The following is a 21172-nucleotide window of genomic DNA, read 5'->3' as shown; positions in this document are numbered from 1 at the left end:
CCAGCAATCAATCAATGATGACCACGACCTCGATTGGGTGAAAGAAAGACCGAGACACAAGCTCAAGCATGGGATACTTTCTCTTTCTCTTTCTCTCCTGAAGATTTGAAATGCTCACAAAAAAAGACAAACAACCGCTGCACAGCATATAACAAAAAAGGAAGTATACGAGCCCCGGAGGACGTTCGAACATAGGGGGGATGAAGGAATTGAGGTCATTGATTGGGTTTGAATAGCAACCGATCGATGAAAAAAATAGCGGAGGGGGGTACCAAGAGACAATGAAGTCTTCGATAATGATATGTTCGATCCGCGCCTAGGGGTGAGGATTATGTTCGTGGGTATGGTCAGTCAAATCGGTCTGCAAAAGTACAGGAATCTGACGACGGCCCAGAGAATCTGCAGGATACGCATGCAATAATATGTCCCAAGGAGAGGATAAACCATCTATGAGACTATCCCTACAGGGCGTAAGGGTTGACAGACCGAACAGTGAGGCATCTAGAGGAATGGTCAGTGAGGATCTGTCTGGGATATCGTGGTGGGGGTAGCTTACGGTGGGCTCTTGCTCAGGTCAGTCTTCAGGATGATGGGAACGCGAGTCATCTCAGTGACGTCCTGGATGAACTCTCCGTCCTCCTCTCTCAGCTTGAAATGCTTGAGGTATTTCTCCTTGTTGGTGAGTTTGTTTTCAGGAGCATCGCTAGTGCTCGAAGCAATCTTAGGATCGGAGCGGGTGCGGTGGGGTCCCTGCTGGTGGTGGCCATTGCGAGTCGGCGACGGCGGCATGCTCTGGGTCGACCGGTCAGCCGAGTTCAGAGAGACACCAGCAACTTGTTCGGTCACCTCGTCGACATCCTCGTCATCGTCATCGAAGAGAGCGTCAACATCGTCCGCAGACATGGTACCAGTCTCCGTCTGCTTACGCATGGCCTCGTCGCGCTCACGGGCACGCTCCTTGGCAGCCTCGGCCTCACGAGCAGCAGCAGCCGCTTGAGCAGCGCGAGAGTTACCAGGCTTGGGGCGCTCATCCTCGGGAATATAAGCAGAAGAAGGAACACCCTTCTCCCAGTAGAGTTCGAGCACACGCGACTCCTTGCGGAACTCGGCCTTCTTGAGAGGCAACTGGTCACAGTGGACACGCTTCTCAAAGCCATACTCAGGGATCAGAACGTCAAAGGCAGACTCGTAGACGCAAAGAACAATACCCTCGGTGATAAGGTCGCCACCGATCTCACGAACCTTCTTGTCCATGTTGCGGCAAGCCTCGATGTGAACGCTCTGCTCCTGCGCGTTGTGAGCCGAGTCCTTCTTGTTGTTGCACAGATCGGCGGTCTTGTTCAGTGACTCGATGTCATCAGTGAACTCGATGGCGCCCTCGGACAGGACAGCCTCAAGCTGACGGTGCACGAGGAGATCGGCGTAGCGGCGAGATGGGTTGGTGAAGTGAGTGTAAACTGGCACGTTGAAGGTGTAGTGCTGACGCTGCTCATCGACAGGACCGGATCCGACGAAGTACTTGGCACGTTGCATGGCCTTGGTAAGGAGTGTTTCCATTCCCTGAAAGAGGATTGTCAGTAAATTCTCGCAGACCTGGATCTGGTAGCGCTCCATCTACATACCTTGCGGAGATCCACATCAGAGACATTGCACAGAGCACTCTGCAGGCTTCCACTGCTGGAGGAGTCAAAGTTGTATCCGAGGCGGTTCATTCTCTCAACAAATAAGGTGAGGCGGCGAGAGTTGGGGGATGGTTGGCGGCGCAGGAAGGCCTTGTCGGGCATGGCGTTGGCCAGCTTGCGTGCGACAAAGTGGTTGGCTTGGCGACTGAGCTCCTCGACCAGTTCATGGGCCGGGCTGGAGTCGAAAATGTTAAATTCAACAGGCACGTTCTCATCGTCAAGCTGCTGGATCAGACGCAAAGGAGGAATGTCTGCGACACGGTTTCCGAAACGAGCATCACGGAACTTGTTCGCAACGGCGCTCAGGAGTCGGACGTTCTCGGTAGAGACATCAGTGCCAGTCACGCTGGACTGGCCAGTGATGATCGAATTGGCAGCCTCGTAGCTGAAACGGCCTGCGCTCTTGACAATACCCTTGCCGATCCAGACATCGTCATCAATGGCGCCGGTGTCAGGGTTGGCGTGGAAGACCACACTGACTGTCAGGCGATCCTCGCCAGGAACAAGAGAGCAAAGCTCATTGGAGACACGGGGCGGGAGCATGTTCATAACGCGGTCCACCAGGTACACTGCGGTGCCTCGCTTCTTGGCCTCGCGGTCAACAAGAGAGTTACCCTTGACGAAGTGGGCGATGTCAGAAACGTGGACACCAATTTCGACCTTGCCATCGGCAAGCTTCTTGACGTGGAAGGCATCTTCGAGAGACTTGGTGTTCTCCGGGTCGATGGTGAAGGTGGTCTCTTCACGGAAATCACGACGGGAGGCCAGGGCTTCACCCTCGTTGGCAACAGTCCAATCTTCCCAGCCAATGCTCTTAATGACGGCATCAGAGAAGTCGTCGGAGCCAAAGTTGTTGTCACGGAGTAGGGCGTCGGTTTCAACCCGTAGGTCGCCCATCTCTCCGAGCTGCTCCACGAGAGTACCGAAGGGGTGCAGAGATGTGATGGGCCAACGCTTGATAGAGGCAACAAAGATGCGATTGGCGTAGTCTTGGTGCTTCTCCACGAAGTCACGGGGAGCCTGCTCGGTGGGAATGGCGATCAAGGGCACACGCTTGTCGGTGGGCTTGAACCAGACAATCTTGGGCTTGTCTTGGTGGCGGTCCTGGTGGCGACCGTGGGCCCCATCTCTGGCCTGTCGCTCAGCTTCTTGCTTCTCCTTAGTAGCCTGGCTGCTAGGACGCAGGAGGCCCAGAGTTCCAGAGAACATTTGACCAGCAATACGCTCAACGACTGCAACAACATGGCCGGCATAGAGAGGCTTTTGCTCATCGCTGATCTCGTCTTCCTCAACAAGGAGAAGACTCTGTCCCTCGACTTCAACATCGTCATTCTTCTTCTGAGTAGGACGCTGGCGCAGACTGCCACGACGACGGATGCTTCCATCCGGACCAATCTCTTGCTTCTCGTTGTTGGAGTCAGATCGACCAAGCTTGTCATTTCCAGCATTGCTGCCGGAACGAGCGTCGGTGATATCCTTACGCTTCTTCTTTTCTTCCTTCTCCTTCTTTTGAGACCAGACCTCATCAACGTCCAGAAGCTCAATGGCGACAAAGTCACCCTCCAGAGCGCGGTTGCGGTCCTTGCTGCCACAAATGAAAATGTCGGCATCCAAGTCTGTACTAGTCACGTAGGCGTCTGAACGGTTCTTCTTGTTAACACGGAGAACACCAGCGACAAGCTGGCCATTGCTAATGAGTGCGGGCAGGTTGGCCTGCGGCAGATAAGGAGTGAAAAGCGTCTTGCGCTGTTGCTGCTGCTGTTGCTGCTGTTGCTGAACAGACAGCTGAGGAGGTGCGTGCTGGCTGGCCTGAAGACCGCCCAGGCCCTGACCGTTCTGCTGCTGCTGCTGGATAGCCTGCAGCTGAGCAAGCTGGATCGGGTTCAGTTGCTGGTTGCCGGCAAACATTGGTGGTGCCATCACCATTCCTTGTGGCAACTGGATAAGCTGGGGCTGGCCGGGGTATTGGAACTGGCCGATGGATCCCATCGACTGGTTCACGGAGCCCCGGGAGCGGTGACCAGGCTGGAAACCACCTTGCTGCTGCTGCTGCTGCTGCTGCTGCTGGCCAAATGACTTCTGCTGGTCTTGACCCTGGTTCTGGTTGTTGGGCTGGCGCCAGTTGCCATCAAAGTTACGAGATCCCGAACGAGCGTGGCCACCAGGCTGACTGCCTCGGCGTTGGTTATCAGCGGAACCGGCATCGCTGGGTGCTGGGAATTGGAATCCACCTGCACCACGGCCTGAAATGGAGCCTCGGTTGCCACCGATAGCCATCGACTGGCTCCGGCCATGACCGCCGGCTCGCATGTTTCCGGCGCGCTGCATACCAAGACCTTGGGGTGCTGGGGAGGTGCTGGAGCCAGGCTTATCATCTGATGTAGCCTGGTTCTCTGATGTGGCTCCACCGGGGGAAGGAGCTGGGAACTGGAAGCCCGAAGCAGTTCTCTTCTGCTGAGCAAGCTCGGCCGCCTTCTTAGCTTCAGGCAAAGCCAGGGAGTGACGACGTTGGTGGCCACCGCCAGGGGGGGCCTCCGCGACCGCGGCCGTGGCCGCTGTTTTCGGGCTTCTGGTTCTGTCCTTGCTGATTAAATTCGGCATAACCAGAAGCTCCAGAAGATGGAGCAGGAGGTGGGCCCATAGCGAGACCCGGAAGGGCGGATTGGTTACGGCGATGCGAGTGTTGGGCGGACTGGTTCATGGGAACATTCAGTTGCTGTCCCTGTTGCTGCTGCTGCGGAAATTGGAAGGCGTTGACCTGGGGGTTCACACCTCCCATGTTGCCACCCTGTTGGAAAGCGTTAACCTGGCCCAGCTGTTGAGGCTGCAACAGTCCCATGTTTACGTATTGTTGGTGTGTAGCTGCAATTTGCTGCTGCTGCTGCTGAAGCAGCTCGATCTGTTGTTGAATGGCCAATTGTTCCACTGAAAACCCAAAGTTATTAGTTGAGATGAATCACAACTCTCAGTCAGGGGGTGGAGGACATACTCATCAAAGGAGTCAGCTCAGAGGGACTTCTCCGGTGAGCAATATGGAGCTTGCGCCCAGCGGGGCCTGGCACCCCGGACTGGCCGCCTTGTTGATCCATGATCCTGGATGAAGACGGCGATTATTGAAGTGTGTAAAATGCGAAGTGTCGGAGGGGATCCGAGTTCAGGAGTGACTGGCGTTGCCTCCAAAGGCAATCGAACCGAGTTATTTGGATCGCAAACCGATCGCAGAGGGGTTGAGTATGTTCGAATACGAAGTTTCAACACAAGGATGGTGAAGAACTGTAGTGGTAAAGAGAAACGAGTGGGTCAGTTACGGCGAAAGAGAGATTCCGAGATGAAAACAAATGGAGATGGCAAAGGCGGGAGAGGGATGAATGGGCCCAGTGGTGGAGTAGAGTGAATGGTAGAATCAACAACAGAAGGCACCAGGTAGGGAAGGTGTATGAAGTTGGCAGTTACGATGATCGAATTCCACGGCGGGGCAACAGTTCGAACAAGCAAACAAGTTCAAAGGAGTGGAAGTGATTGTTTGGGGGTGTGGGAATGGGGAGGGGGGTTGAACAGGGAGGGGCGATGGGCAGCCAACGAGAGCATCACGCAAGCCAGTTGTTCATTTGGAGATCGGTGGATGGGGACTGCATGAAGAGCAAAACACCGAAAAAGGAAAGCCCTTACCTGTAAGAGAAACTAATGACAAGCTCGGGGTCCTAGCATTCCAAAATGACGTCTGCGCTTAGATCCAACGTGGGATTAAATTTGCCAGAGGCCAGTGAAGCGGTGAAAAGGAAGTCGGCGGTCAGAGTGTCGAGATCCTAACGGACAGTTCAAGTCAATTGCACGCTCAAGGCACCAGGAACGGGGAAGTCCTTCGAACCGAATGAAAGGAACGAGACTCGCTCGATTCAAGATTAGGAGCTGAGAGGGACCGAGGCGGCGGATGACGTTACAGTGCAGAGGAACGCACAGCGACGACACCGGGGCACAAAAAGGTGTGGGATGAAAGCAAAATGGGCACTCAATGGCGAGAGCCGGCGGGGTTGAGCCTCGAGAGGGCGAAACAAGAAGCTTGGAGAGCTCTGGTCGGCGAGGAATGCCGGGATTTCTAGCAAACGGGTCGAAAGGGTTGCAGTTCCCCGAAGAGAATGACAACAAGAGCTGTTAAGAGGGATGGGACGGAGGATGAAAGCATCAACCGAATCGAACTGAAGGAACGATGGGGGGGAGAGAGAGAGTAGAGAGAGAGAGATGGGAAGAAGAGAAGGGGAGTCGAGGAGGGGGAAAGGAGAAGACAAAAGGTGATGATGGGATCCATACAAAGCGGGTGTGGGGGATACGTATGTATGGAATTGGTATTGTCATTACACGTACTCAGCTGGAACTTCCACACCACTTTATTTCTGTCATTACATGTTCATACACTCTCCAAACACTCCCCCATGGCGGATGCGGTGGATGATCTCCATTGCCCACCTCATCATTATCCCAATGCAGCATCGAGGATGTCCGTCCCGAAGAGCGCAAAGTCAGAGAGTCTACTTCTACTCTGTGGAACAGCTATTCTACCCTCTTAATTATGAGGTCCAGCTAATGAAGAACAATGGGTTAATAAGTCTGCGGCGTTAGGGCCATTTAAGCTGGAGCAACAGGCTCGCGCTAAGGGAATGGTCCGAGTGGCTGCAACAAGATCAGTCGATACGAGCTTTACTGGGTCAAGAACAGTGAACAGTAGCCCTACACAGCTAGAATCTGTGGTAAATGGGGTATATTTAACATTCAGAAGTGGCCAGGCAGAGCTAGCTCTAGCTATCTATAGCTATAGCTCATTGAAAAGTGGATGATGCTCACAATCACAATGATGCGAGGGAAGAACCAAACTTGACGGTGGGTCTTGCTGACTCATGTATTTTATTTTGGGTCTATCAATTTACCATTCACTATTGACCTTGGCTATGCTTCACTTTATGCTATCCTCTTTCTCATAGCTTCCCTCCTGTCCTTATTCCTTTGGCGACATTCCATTCTCTCCTTTTGCTACCATCATTGGTAATCCATCTGGCTACTTGTCGCTCCTTCACCCACGTGGCTGGGCAAATTGACTCGAAACCTCGACAGCTGCGACAACTCCCGAACTTCTCGACCACACCCACAATCACCACCATTCCACAAACAATTGACCATGTCCTGCGTGTCTTTGTTCTCTCCTTGAATAAACGTCCCCTGTCAAGTTAGCTCGCACCCCTCTCGGCCACTTCCCCTGCGATTCGAATTCGTCCCATCTCCTCTTCGCCGCGTGTATCAACTCCTCTCTCCGCACCCGCCCTTGAGGCTGAAGACTCCGCTCCAGCGACTCTTCCTCACCACCTCTCAAATCCTCTCCGAGTTCAAGACCCCCTACTATCATGACGCGACCAAAGATCCACGTCCCGCCTCTGGACAGTCCATCCAAACAACTCGTCCTCGAACTAGCCCGCGAATTCGAGAACGTGAGACTTTTCAACGAAGACCTGAAGAAAGTCAAAGAATACGAATTAAACTCCTACTACGAAAATCTCGACCGAGTCGACCGCGAACGTGAGGCCGTCCACACAGCTGCCCTCGACGAAGCCGCCGCCTACCACGAGCAAGTCCGCCAGGAAGCCGAAGAGACCCTACAAGAATACATCCGCGCCGAAGAAGACGAGCGCCGACGAAAAGAAGAACTCGCTCGCAAGGAACAGGAGCGCATTGAGCGTGAAAGGGCGGAGAAACTTCGCCGACAACAGGAAGAGGCCGCCCGGGCCGAAGCTCAACGACAAGCTCAATTAGCCGCTGAGAAAAAGGCTGCGGAAGAGGCTGAGAAGGCCCGCAAAGCTGCGGCCGAAGAGAAAGCACTTCAAGAACGCCAAGAACGCGAGCGCATAGAAGCTGCGAAGCGCAAGGAAGCTGAAGATGCCCAGAAAGCCAAGGAGGAATCCGAGCGCGAGGCGCAGGCTCAGCAAGAAGCTCAGCAGAAGAAGAAACTCGGTGCTAGCATAGTCACGCCCGAAGAGGTTAAGGTGCATGAGCGATATCTCCAGCTGCACCAAGATCTGAAGAAGTTCCGCAAGTGGCTGCTCGAGGACTATGGCAAGCAGAACCCCGCGTTCAAGAAGAGCGCCGGTACAATGCGTCGAAACATTACTAAATGTGTTGGTCAACTCCGTGATGGAAAGGGCACGAACAAGAAACAGGTAAGAAACCCACTGTCTCTCTCTCTAGCACTACTTGTATGAGGTGCTAACTCGATTCGACCCACCAGACTCAAGACATTCGCATCGAGCTCGAACAAGCTCTCACCGTCCCCGAACCCACAGTCGACGTCCGACAATTCCTCGCATTCCCACCCGAAAACATCGCCCAGACAGAACAACCAGTCCCCGCCCTCCTAATCTACGGCCTCCACATCCTCTCCAAAAAGCTCATCTCCGGCCTCATCGCCGAAGCATCCCTCCACCCCGCCCACGCCGAACCCATCGGCATCATCGCCGCCCAGATCTTCTCAATGCCAAACTTCATGTACAACGGAATCCACATGTCCGACATCCTCTGGGCAAAGATCCGCTTCGTCTGCCCAGCCCTGTGGGGCTTCAACGGCAACCCCAACACCGAAGCTGGCCGAGACGCGCTAGGCTGGCGAAGAGAATTAGGCAAACACATCGGCGAACAGCAACATCTGGACCGAATGACCGCCCTAGGCGGCGGCTTTGCCGCCATCACGCTGCGCAACTTTGGCAAAGCGCAGCGTCAGAATCCGTTCCCGAATACCATTTTCTGGTCCTCTATCCAGAAACTGCTATCCATTCCTACGGCCGAGATCACAGATACCCAGGTCATGCTTATCAAATCAATGCTGTTCAACTCGGGCGATCGCATCATCGGTTTCTGGGGCCAGTTCGGTGTGTACATTCTTCATCGGGCTATTATCGATCTACCCGGTTCTTTGCCGGACTCGATGTCGGTGACCCAGTTGAAGATTCTCCGTGATATATACCGGGACGAGCGGTATATTATCTTTTAAGTTCCCCCTTTTTTGGCATGTGCAGTAAAGGATGGAGTTTGGATTTCCTAGGGTGGTGTTTTTGGTATTTATTGGCGTCTTTGGTGGGACTTTTGCATCTGTGATGATGGGAGCTGCTGTCTTGATGTGATGCTTACGATTGCATTTTGTGAATTATTGGAATGTCTTTCTATCTCGATAGGCATATACATTGGGATTGAATCGGAGGGTGGGCCTTGCCTAGGGTCAAGGCTCCATGTCTGGGTTATTTTAGCGATGATAGGCAATTATCCATTCAACTATGTGTTTGAATCATATTTGATTCTTGAGAAAGAAACTCCAAAGTGCAGGTGCTTATACATTGCTTATACATCCCTCTCTAGGCGTGGGGTGTAGAGTAATGAAGGAGTCCAAGTTCATGCCTTCGTTATATCAAACCACTGGTACTGCAATTGACTAAACGAACCATTCATGAAATAATACGATAACCAATGGATTCTAACTAAATGGTAGGTACCTTGACTTATGCAAGTAGCTCGTCTCGTCCCGATTTGGACGGTTGATGCTGGTCACGGTGTCGAGAAGCGGTGAATAGTATACAAACGAAACACCATCCCCTCGCCACGACTCTGACAATCACACCTTCAGCCCCATAGGCTTAGAACTTGAATTAAATCATTCGCAATGACTACCTCATCACCCGACAACCCCTGTATTGCATGCGGATGGACAACCACTCAACAAGACGAATGCTTCTACACAAGCCACGTGAAACTATTCTACGGCGCAAGCAGACGAGGCGTATGATCCATCGGCTCGGACGTAATAATGAAAGAACGACCAGACGAGGGCCCTAAAAGCGAAGTAAAACCCCTCCGACACCTCACAAACTACCCGGACATCCCGGCCCCAAAGGTCCTGCGTGACTGGGTCGATAGTAACGGCCGCTACTTTGTGCTCCAGGAACGCATCCAAGGACAAACGCTCGAGCAGGCTTGGCCTTTATTATCGGAGTTTGAGAAGGTCACTATCGCGGACCAGGTTGTTGGTGTACGCGAGCAACTGCGTCAAATTACATCGGAGTCTAATTACATTGGAGTCTATGCAGAATGTCGATCAGGGCCCTTGCTATCCTGGTTTACTTTTCTCGCATAGAGATCCTCATGGGCCTTTCTGTTCTGATACTCAGCTCTGGGACGCGATATGTCTTTCCCTTCACGATCTGCCTGGATAAACATTTCCTCGGCAAGCATTGGAAGAGTTGAAGAGACGGATGCCGATGAGTGAGGCTTATGTTCTTACCCATTGCGATCTCAACCTGGGGAATATTGTGGTTAAAGATGGGGTCTTGGCTGGGATACTGGACTGGGAATTCGCTGCGTATTATCCCTTGTAGAATTAATATGTCTCCGCTTCTTGGGAGTGGACTGAGGATGATGCTGAGTGGAAGAGACTACTCCAGCGGCGGTTTAGTGTGCATGGAGATGCGTATGAGGATGCCAAGGGATTCTGGAGGGACTTGCGTCTTTTGAGAAAGTACCCGAATCTAGATGATCAAAACCAAGAAGTTTTTCAAGGACTGTTTTAGTGGAAAGTAGGAAGATACATTTAACTTGAAGTTGATGCTTTATTGATCTTGTGCTAAAATCTTGGTATAGATCGGGCATACCATGGTACGAATGGAAAGCCTAATTTTGGCACAAACCCCACAACTTGAATACTACGTGATGATATACCTTGAAAATAACCCTTGGGAGAGTCTTCGGATGTTTGTATTGTTATTTGGATCTAAATTAGTAATTACTGCTACGGAGTACTGATCCATTGGGCAGATGGATCCCTTACTGCGTCTGAGTCAGGGAGATCTGACCGCCAAACTCGGTCAATGCAGGTGTTCAGGGCGAGTGCCTAATTATCTATACCCAGATTTGTGTAGAAAGATCTGCAGTTCATGTGCATCCAGTCTGCATCCAGTCTCGAATCCAGAAACCATAACAAACAAAAGGTGTAGGAGTACTCGTACTCAGCCACAGTTCAAAGGAGTGGAGTCCAGACCCTTGAATGTTTCATCGAAATGGACTCCTATTGGGCAACCCCTGAGCCCCACAAACAGGGGACTTTCACGGAGTACGACCCTTGGGCAGAGGCAATGGCACTGGTAGCCTGTTGCTGTAACTCCCTCCTCCACATCTGATCTGACGTTCTCTCTTCTCCATTCGCACCCTTCCCACCCTTCTACATTCCTTTGTAAACCCATTCCCACATTCTTTTGATCAATTCCTTCCCCTCCCCCACACTTTCTCTAGGTTCGAGCCTCCACGAACCCACCATGCGCGTTTCTAGCATTCTTCCTTTCATGCTGGCCGCGGCCCCGGCCGTCACAGCCAGAGGTACCCTCGGATTCTCCCTCGGCGACAAGCTGCCCAGCGGAGACTGCAAGACCACCGAGGATTACGAGAAGGACTTTGAGGCCCTGAAGGACCTGACCTCCCTGGTCCGCACCTACTCCGGCAGCGAGTGCGACACTCCCAAAGAGATCCTCCCTGCCGCCAAGGCCAAGAACTTCAAGGTTGTCCTGGGTATCTGGTACGTCTCCCCGCATCAATTCACCCTCCGTCACGTAAGACCCGATTCAGAAACTAACGCCCTTCTCACTCAGGGTCGGCGCCCAGAAGAAAACCGACACCAGCACCAACGACCCCTCCTTCGTCAAGGACTTTGCCGCCCTGAAGAAATACGTCCCCGGCTACGAGGACCAGGTCGAGGCCATCACCGTCGGCTCCGAGACCCTGTACCGCGGCGATTTGACCGGCCCCCAGCTCCACAAGTACATCAGCACCGTGGGCAAGGCGTTCCCCAGCACCACTGTCGGAACGGCGGACTCCTGGAACAAGTTCGCTGACGGTACTGCCGACGACCTGTTCACTACCAACACCGATGATAACCCTATGGTCACCTATGTGCTTGCCAATGCCTTTGCGTACTGGCAGGGTACCGCCGCCGACAAGGCGTATCAGACTTACTTCGACGATATGTCCGGTGCTATGAAGCACATCCAGAAGGTTGCTGGCGATAATGCTGACAAGATTCGCGTTATTACTGGCGAGACGGGTTGGCCTACCGGTATGTACCCTGGCCTGGGCATGTGATATTTTATTTTCAAATGATGAATTGTGACTGACTGACTCGTTTCTAGATGGTGGTTCCGACTATGAGGCTGCCATTGCCGGCACCGATAATGCGAAGACTTTCTGGAAGCACGGTATCTGCGGTATGCTGGCGTGGAACGTGGATCTGTTCTACTTTGAGGCCTTTGATGAGTCCTGGAAGCCTGATAGCGTTGGTGACAACGGTAAGGCTCAGGATGAGAAGCACTGGGGTCTTTTCACCGATAAGCGTGTGAAGAAGTTCGACACCACTTGCCCGAAATAGGGAAGTGATTCGCGGTGTTGAGTGGTAGATATGATGCAGATACAGCTGTGGACATTTTCTTCGTTGTATTTTTTTTGGTTTTGTATGTTCTTCAGTTTTGTGGATCCCGTATAGATAGATGGGGTCTGATCAAATTGGATTGAATGGAAATATTAATTTGGTGATCTTGGGCAGCTTGCGGTGTAGGTTGTGTACATAGTGTAGTGCCAGTGTGTCACGTTGGCCTGACCTGACGTGTCCCATGTGAATGTGAGGTAATATGTGGGCGGGTGCAGGAGATCACCCAGCATCTGCAGAGTGAGAGTATTTTGTATTATTATAGAAATGTACTAATCTAGATACTCGGTCTACAGTATACTGACTAGTTATATGTATACGATGCTATGCTATACTATAGTATACTATGGTATACCTATGGTATGCTTAGTCATAGAGAACCGTGGTTCGGCAACCCCTGAATCCCCCCAAATCCCCCACGAACCGCGCTTGCTTGTTTACCATTCCACTGAAACTGTGTGATGTGATGCACTGTGATGGCATTGCTGCTGCAAGGGAGTGGGTACTGTAGTAGAGCAGAGCCGAGAAGAGTAGAGTAGAGTAGAACAAAGAAGAGTCGAGAAGAGTACTCCATACAGTACTGTTGAACGTTGAACAGTGAATATCCCTTCCAGGTAAGGGCCCACCTTACGACTAACGCGAAAGACTAATGGGGAACTAAATGAAATGAAGAAGTAGAATGCTCCATATGTACTGATACTTCTGTGAATACGGAAAAGGGGCTACCTCGGAAGTAGAGTGACTTAGTTCACCAGTTAACTAGCGTGTTGGTACTTCCCCAGTTCAACGTGACGTGACATAATAGCCACACCTCTTTTTTTTCCCCTTTCCACTCCATGCTTCAGGTCTTGCCGTGATTTATTTCTCTGTGTTCCTGTGATCTGGTGACTGCAATTTGCTTGCCAATTTGCATTTCTCAATCTACCACATCCCTCCTTTTCGGTGACGCGATTCTTCCCACCGCCAATCACGGGTTGTCTGTTCTTCGCTGCCCGTTCCATGCGTCAACATTCTGGACAATAACCGGAGCGGCAAGCAAGTGCTTGCTGCAGGAGTCGACACGGAAGGTGTGTATTCAACTTGTCTGCTATTGCTATTGCTATTGCCATCTCCATTTCCGATTCCAGGGGGTATCCGCTGCTGCTCAGTCCATTACCCCGAGTCATGGACCCGCGCCGCCACGCGATTCTCCCTTTCATTCCATTCCTTGAAACCCCTCCTCCACTTCCAGAAAAAAAGAAAAAAAGGGAGAACTTCTAAATTCGTCATGGAATGCTAACCATCCCACTTCTCATGGTTTATCAGATCTAGATCCCTCCGTCTCTGCCGCCTCTTCGGCGTCTTCCCCGTCCTTCCATCTCAAGGACGCGCGCAACCTGCGTGACAATTCACGCCGCGCCCCGGAGCTGTTCTTGTCTTCCCCCTCCTCAAGGGAATCGAGCCCATCGGATATTGGCTCTCCCTCCCAGCAATTTTCCCCGAGTATCACTCTCGATCCCCCGCCTTTGCCGTTCTTCTCGACAAGTCGCCGGCCCGTGGAATCTTTGACTGCCTCTCCCGAGAACACCAGAGCCGAAAGCAGTGTCTACTATACCACGGCCTGGGGGTCTCCGTATGCCGCACCCAGTACACGTCGCCTTTCTCTGACTCTGAGCCAATTCGCCGGTATCGACCACGGATCCGAGGCTAGCTCGCCCGCCCCTTCGGTCGCAATCCCAGAGCTTCGCCGAACAAGCGTCGCAGTCAATTCAGCCGATCTTGACGATCCAGCGGAAGAAGGAGGAGGCAAATCGATCCGGGATTTCACCCAAGATTGGATTAATCAGTATCTCTCCGGTCAGCCGAGAACCGAGCGCAGCAACTGGTTGAGCGACGACTCTGGAAGCGAGGCGCCCTCGTTTTTCACCGCGAAGAATCACCTTGCCGACGACCTTTCGGACGACTGGCTTGGTCTGGAGGATAATACGCGTGATAACGACCTCCTGAAAACACCGACCCTATCCGATTTCGTGGGTCGAAGAGCTGCTGCTCGTACCAAAGGGAAGAAAACCGTGCACAAGCGCACCGACACTTTGCGCCAGGAAGATTTTTGGGGTTTTGCATACGATAAAGAACCGTCTAAAAACATCATGTCGGATACCAAGGAATCTCATCCTCCCGGCGAGGTGATATTTGATGCCGAATCGCCGACAGAGAAGCCCCTGCCGCCTCCTCCGTCAAGTAGCGTGGAGGTAGAGGAGAATACAAAGACTGGCATTTTAGAGGAGTTAAAACCTGAAGCCGTGAATCGATCGGCGGCTCAGACTCCCAGGAGAAGAAAGAAGCTTAATTGGCGCGGGAAAGCATGTATCATTGAGCTGCCTGCGGATGATAGACGTGGTACAGAGCAATCCGGTATCCACCTTTTGACCCCCGCCGATGTCGAAGCTCGGATGAAGAAGTGGGAGGAGGATGGATACGACACCCGCGGTTTCACCGTTGGTGATTCGGTCGATGAATCTCAACCCGCTGTGCTTGGTGGTCTCAGCCGCGCCTTGTTCCCGGACCCAGCTGAGTTGTGGGAAGAAACTAGGGGCCAAAAGGCTCATATCCAATTCCCTGACAAGGCCGTGTGGGATGACTATGTGAATGAGCTTCAAGAGGCAAAGCTACGAGCTCTGGGTGTTGACTTTGGTCAGCCCGAGCCCCAGCCCTCTATTTCACCATCAATCAATGCTTCTCAAACGCCATTCCCCGGCCTCGCATCGCCACCTATTCCAACCGCTTCGGCAGCGAGCAACCCTCTCGGTGGCATTCATCCATTCTCCCCGCACTTTGGCCAGTCTACTGCAACTACGAGTGGTGGCATTGGCTCCCTGGCATCACCAGCTTCGCAATTCAGCGTCCAGACCCCATACATGGGTATGGACCAGAATATGATGCCTGGATTCCCCTTCCAATTCCAGCCCACGCCCCCTGCACAAGGTACCATGACCCCTCAAAGCTTGATCAACCTCCGCCAAGCTAGCGGATCTGGTGTCCCTGGAGCGCTCCACAACTTCAACTCGATCATGTCACCCGTGTCGCCATTTAACGACCAGGGCGGTTTCCATGGTGGTGGATTTGAAGGAAAGAATGAGTTTGATGAGCAGTTCGCGAATATGGGTCATGAACAAGGACTCCCATACCAGACTCCTCAAACCCCCGTCAATGCTCCAGACCACTTCCATGCATCAAATGTTGAGATCGCACACCCCACTCCCCGTGGTCATGGCCATAACCTGAGCGAAACTCTACAAAGAGGACTGGAGCAGATGAGCCACAATAATTATCACATGGACCAATCTGTTGATCATCAATTGGAGGAGAATGACCACGATGCTGCTCACCATGCACTCAATGCCAACATGCTCAAGTCTCACTGGGGTATGCCGGAGCATGAGCAACATCAGATGCATGACCAGCACTCATTCTCCCAACAGCCACACCAATTCTACCATGAGCAATTCGGCCAGGGCAACAACCACCATGAAGGCTCCGACATCGACACCAACCCCAGCCTTGCTGGAACGCCCCATACCCGCGGAGTTCTGCCAGATCACGGCGCGTGGCATGATTCCAAGCCAAGCCACGAGTCATTTGGCCATCAATCTAAGCTTTCAAATTCGTCTCTTAACATGGAGGCCAAGGAATTCGACCCAACCGCATCCTTTGGATCCCAGCCCGCGCCATTTGTCAACAGCGCTTTCCAGTTTGGTGGTATGAATCAAGGCTTTGGCTTTGCTGCTCCTCCTGCTGCCCCTTTTGCTCCCAATGGCATGATGGGCGATCATATCGAGCACAACCCGGCTCCCAAGCCAAGTGCATTTAAATTCTCCGCGGCATCTTTCAACGTCGACGCTCCTGTTTTCAATCCCGGTGCTAGTATCACCTCCAACGCTAGCTCGGAGCATCCAGGTGCCAATCGGACAAAGATCTTCGGCGACATCGACCTCAATGAGATCTCGAAACCTTCAAAGGAGTCTAAGGCGATTCCAATTGTCCGACCCGATGAATCTGAAGCTGTGAACGCCGACGAAGACCAGGCCACTGATAAGGACGGTGATCGACCAGTTCCTACTGATCGTCATAAGCGTGCTCGTCGCGGAATCGGCCATGCTGATGGTGAAGCTCGCTATAGCATTTCCACTCACCCCTTGGGTGAGACTGGTAACGCTCAAGCGTCGACTATGCTTCATCCGGTTGCTGAGGGCAAGGAGAACGCTTCGCCGGACGAGAAAACTATTGAACGCCGGGGCACACCCAACAGCGAAGCTGAGACCTGGACTTTGTTCGATTACAAGACCGAAGGTGCAGCTGCCAGATCCCACACTGCATCTCCGATCCAGGCTGAACACGCCGAGGAGAACGAGAAGAATGTTAAGCAACCCCAGCGCAAGCGCTCTGCAGATGGTCTTCAGGTTGACTTCAAGGCTTCCCAGCACGGTCCTTCCGATTCTAAGAGCTCCGTGAAGAGCACCACGTTGTCGGCAACGGCCAAGCCTTTCGAGTTCAAGCCAGCTGTTCCCAATTTCTTCCCTACGACTGTCAAGCCTTCCAGCTTTGCAGAGCCCGAACCCCAGCCAGAGCAGCCCAAGTCCGTTGAGAAGACGAAGTCAAGTGGTGGTCTTATGGCTTCTCGCTTCGCTACTGCCAGCCCACCAAAGGCTCAACAAGCAGTCCCCGAGCCAGAGAAGACACCTGCCCGTCAAATGCACAAGGGATTCCACTCCGATTCTGGCGATGAATCTCTCGACGACGATGAGCTGAACGCTGTCATGGATCAACTCAATGACGACTCTGACGTCGGTATCATGCGACAGACCACTCCCATGCCACGCCAGCTGATTTCGGACTCCGCCCCCACAAAGGAACGCCAGTTCGGTCCTGCAGAGGGCCGAACCGAAGCTCCTAGCCCCAGCCCTGGCGGTGGTCCAAAGACACATAAGCTCGATATTCCCAATATCCATTCGGATGGCGACGACCAGAGCAACTTCACCTTCTCTCCCCCCGAAGAGCATTGTCTCTCGTCTCCAGTCCCCGGTTCGCCATCTCATCACCGAGAACGACCATGTCAGTGATTGGGATGACATGATCTCCTCTGGTGAGGATGAGAAGTTCTTCAACCGCAACCGCTTCTTCGACCGCCGCATTAACGACATTGTTGGTTCCACACTCGATGATCGTCTTAGTCCCATGGAGCGTGCTCTGGCTGTTATTCAAACTTCCGTGGCTACCATCGCCTCTGGATCTGCTAGCCGAAGAGCAATTCGCAGCGTCTCCGGCGATGTGGAACACAGCGATGCCGACGATGAAGATGACGAGGAAGAGCGCGAAGTCACTGTCCGTGACCGTTCGCCTCACCACATGCGTGATCGTAAGCTGGAGATGCTGAAGAGTGTTGTCACAGAGGCCCTGCTCACTCATGAGCTGCCCCACCGCAATTTCCAACACTCCAGCCACAGTGAAATAGCACTTCTGAAGGAGAGCATCGCCGAGCTGCAAGCTTTGACTATCAAGAAGCTTGCTCAAGATCCCGTCGGTGACATGCGGGAGATCCTCGAGGAAACTCTTGCCAGACAGCTTGCCCAGCAGACCCCTCGTCTGTCCGAGGCCGAAGAGATTGGTGCCGACAGTTTGATGATGCAAATCGACGGGCTGAAGAGCATGCTGCGTCTCGCTGATGAACGCGCCGAGGCTGAGTACAGAGCTCGTCGCGAGGCGTCGGACTCTGTTCTTGAGCTCCAGCGTCTTCTCAAGGTTGCTGAAGAGGATGCTGCTCAACACAGCGCTGCCGCCGAGGATGCTGAGACCCGGTTCCTGCAATTCAAGGAGGAGAAGATTCCTCACTTGGAGAAGATGCAGTTCCGCACCGAGTCTCTCAGCGAAGAGAGTGAGACTCTCAAGGTCACGATTGCTGAGCTTTCTTCTAAGAACATTGCTCTCGAGGGAACTCTGGACGAGTACCGTGTTTCTAGCGACCACTTCCGCCGTCAGCTTGAGACCACTAAGGATGAGAACAAGTCTCTCCATGAGACTGTTGATCACTTGAGAACTCGCATCGAGGACAGCATGGTTGCTCGCCAGAACATTACTGAGAAGTTTGATCGTCTCCAGCATGATATGGTCACCGTTACATCCGATGTTACGACTGAGCAGGCCAACTTCCGCAGAAAGGAGGAAGAGCAACTTGCCAAATACAATGAGCTTCGTGCATCGCACGCTCGGGAACTTAAGCTGCGTCAACAGCTTGAGCAGGAGGTTATCGATCTTGCTAAGCAAGAGAGGGAATCTGCAAAGATCAAGTTTATCCACGAGCAATCACAACACGAGAAACTCAAGCTTGAGGAGACCGTCGCAGCTCTGCGCGCTGAAAACCACGACTTGCAGATTAAGGCTGCTCGCTTCGAGCGCGAGTTCAATGAAGCTCGTGAAAGTAGCCGTGTGGAAATCCAGCGCACGCGTACTGCCATGGAGGCTGATATCGAAGCTTCCAATAGCCAAGTCAACATTGTCCGAGCTGAACTTGAGGCCCAGGTCATTCGTCTTCAGACCCAGCTAGACGGTGTCAACATGGATGCTGATACCTCCCGCGAGCGCTACGAGATGCTCTTGGAAGAAGCCAACGAGGTCAGGTTGACTTCTCTAGCTGCTGCCAAGGAGTCCCGGGAACTTGCACTTGACGACCAGCGCAAGACCCACGAGCGTGTTCTCAACGATCTCCGCGAACGCCACGCCCGTGCTCTGCACAACTCCTCTGAAGATCGTGCTCGCGGCGAGGCCCATAATACAGACCGCCTCGCTCTCGCCAACGAAAAGAACAAGCATCTGCAAGAGCGTGTCCAACATCTCGAAGAGAAGGTCGAAATCGCCCAGTCCGCCGCTCGCCATGCCGCAGCCGCCGCCAAAGGCAAAGCACCAACCCCGATCCCAACAGCACCAGCCCCAAGGCACGCACACTCGCCCTCCATGACCTTCAACCAAGGCTCCAACGAGCCAGAACGCATCTCCCCGCAGGCCCTCCGAGAATCGATCTTCGTCCTACAAGACCAGCTCCAACAACGCGAGACCCGCATCGAAGAACTCGAAGCAGAAGTCGCCTCTGTCGACAAAGACGCACCCAACAAGATCAAGGAAAAGGACACAGAGATAACCTGGCTCCGCGAACTCCTCGGCGTCCGCATCGACGACCTAACAGACATAATTAAGACAGTCTCCCAGCCAAACTTCAACCAACACGCCGTCCGCGACGCCGCAATCCGCCTAAAAGCCAACCTGCAAATGCAACAGCAAGAGCGCGAACGCGCACTAACAGGAGGCCACTCCTCGCCTCTCTCCCTCCCCTCAATCTCAGACATCGCCGCCTCACCCCGCGCCGCCTTGCCCCTCGCTGCGGCCGCGGCTTGGGGCAATTGGCGCAAATCCCGCGACGCGGCGAATGGCTCGGCTGAGAATACGCCGTCTAAATCTAGCAATGCAGGCGGATTCCTCTCCGGGCTTTTGACGCCGCCTAGTTCGCATGCGCGCTCTGCGCATGCGCCGCATGGGTCTGCGGCTGGGAGACCGGGTCGAGCTGCTCCATCTCCGTCTACCTTTGAGACCCGGCCGTTGAGGGGACTCAATTCTACGCCGCGCCGTGGGTCGACGCGTCAGGAGGTCCAGGCTCCGGTCGTTGAATTGCCCAAGACACCCCTTTTGCTCCGTCGCTCGAGCTATGATCATGACGCTGAGCCGGGGAATTACGAGGAGGGCAGCTTTGCGGATGATGTTGAGAGTACGGTTGATGGGGTTGTTTCTGATTCGCCCAAGGATGGACCGTTTGGGCCGCGGATTACGTCTGATGCGGATGCGTTGGCTGAAATCGGGGGTCTTGGTGAGGATGAGGGTGATGCTGAGGTCTTGGGCATGGGTGAATATGAGGATGAGGATGAAGGCGAGGAGACGGAGACTGAGGTTGAAAATGAGATTCGGGCTCAGGCTGGGATCTGATCTGATCTGATCTGATATGTTTTCCTTACCTTCCGGCTCACTCAACTTACATCCTCCCTTTTTCCCTTTCCTTTTCTAATAGACTGTTGAAAATCATGCCTATCTAGTTGATGTCTGCTTCGTTTCTTTTTTCCAGCGTTTTCTTCACACTTCACCCTTTACCTTTCCACCTCTCTCACTCTCTCACACACACACATACTCCACTCACTCGACCTGCAAAAACAAAATCAGGGCCACCCTCCATTCGTTCCATTACATATCCTTCTTTCTCTTTCCTTCTTCTTTCTCACTCAGATCTGTGATTTGTGATGTCCTTTCGGATTTGATTTGATTTGATACCATCCCTGTTTCTGTCTTGTTGACTTTCTGTTTATGCTATACATTACATTACATTGCTTTTTTCAACACCCCGGCCTATGTATATTTCTACCTATTTTCATGTCCTATTTTTATCTTCAAATTACATATTAATCAATACGTTCGCTCTTTATTTTGGTACTAGTAGTAGTACTCGTGTAATTACTGGAGGTTGGCGAGGCTTCAAGTTGTATATATGATAGGTACTAGTACTATTTCACTTCGGGCTATTTCCAAGGTTTCTGTTATCTTCTTTGCTACTAGTACGTTGGAATGTAGTACCTACCTAGGTGATAGGTACCTAGGTAATGATGCATACCTACCTAGGTAACATTACTTGCCCTCCAGGGCTGGAGTACTATCAACCTGGTGCGTGTATATATCCACCACTGCAGGTCCCCTCGTTGAACTTGAACAGCTTAAACTCCAAGGCTCAGGGGCTCCCTAGGTACTAGTAGTATCTCCCTTTCGATTTTATTCTCTCAATTGCAAAATCAAACCACCCAAGCACTAAAATTTACAATGATATTTCCATAACTACTACTGGTAGGTAGAAACACCGCCTGTTTACGAAAGTGGTCCGAGCGTCCTCCGACTTGACACCTTCCACCTTCCGCAGGCCGAGCCA

At 52.7% G+C, this 21172-nt stretch overlaps 5 protein-coding genes across 5 annotated transcripts; 4 read left to right on the top strand and 1 right to left on the bottom strand.

Annotated features, from left to right (window-relative positions):
• Positions 1-461: 461 nt before the first annotated feature.
• On the bottom strand, positions 462-4771 carry ssdA (mRNA-binding translational repressor SSD1; the record flags this gene model as incomplete). The annotated part of the gene is made up of 5 exons (XM_057105382.1): positions 462-501; positions 557-1560; positions 1623-4162; positions 4224-4607; positions 4672-4771. 5 exons carry the CDS (start codon positions 4769-4771, stop codon positions 462-464), a joined length of 4068 nt encoding a protein of 1355 aa, XP_056956831.1.
• A 2304-nt stretch (positions 4772-7075) lies between these two features.
• Positions 7076-8712, top strand: N7533_008731 (putative RNA export mediator Gle1; the record flags this gene model as incomplete). Its single annotated transcript, XM_057105381.1, has 2 exons — positions 7076-7885; positions 7954-8712. The coding sequence occupies 2 exons, from the start codon at positions 7076-7078 to the stop codon at positions 8710-8712; spliced, it is 1569 nt and encodes a 522-aa protein (XP_056956830.1).
• Positions 8713-9519: 807 nt separating this feature from the next.
• Positions 9520-9846, top strand: N7533_008730 (uncharacterized protein; the record flags this gene model as incomplete). The annotated part of the gene is made up of 1 exon (XM_057105380.1): positions 9520-9846. The coding sequence occupies one exon, from the start codon at positions 9520-9522 to the stop codon at positions 9844-9846; it is 327 nt and encodes a 108-aa protein (XP_056956829.1).
• A 1174-nt stretch (positions 9847-11020) lies between these two features.
• On the top strand, positions 11021-12123 carry bgt1 (1,3-beta-glucanosyltransferase Bgt1; the record flags this gene model as incomplete). Its single annotated transcript, XM_057105379.1, has 3 exons — positions 11021-11277; positions 11351-11814; positions 11888-12123. 3 exons carry the CDS (start codon positions 11021-11023, stop codon positions 12121-12123), a joined length of 957 nt encoding a protein of 318 aa, XP_056956828.1.
• Positions 12124-13179: 1056 nt separating this feature from the next.
• On the top strand, positions 13180-20187 carry N7533_008728 (putative myosin class II heavy chain (MHC); the record flags this gene model as incomplete). The annotated part of the gene is made up of 3 exons (XM_057105378.1): positions 13180-13183; positions 13486-17227; positions 17277-20187. The coding sequence occupies 3 exons, from the start codon at positions 13180-13182 to the stop codon at positions 20185-20187; spliced, it is 6657 nt and encodes a 2218-aa protein (XP_056956827.1).
• Between the last annotated feature and the right edge of the window lie 985 nt (positions 20188-21172).

The sequence above is a fragment of the Penicillium manginii genome (assembly GCF_028828005.1).
Source record: "Penicillium manginii strain IBT 31320 chromosome Unknown utg000006l:1.0-4164085.0:1.0-4166146.0, whole genome shotgun sequence".
Classification (NCBI taxonomy): domain Eukaryota; kingdom Fungi; phylum Ascomycota; class Eurotiomycetes; order Eurotiales; family Aspergillaceae; genus Penicillium; species Penicillium manginii.
This window is presented reverse-complemented; position numbering and strand designations above follow the sequence as displayed.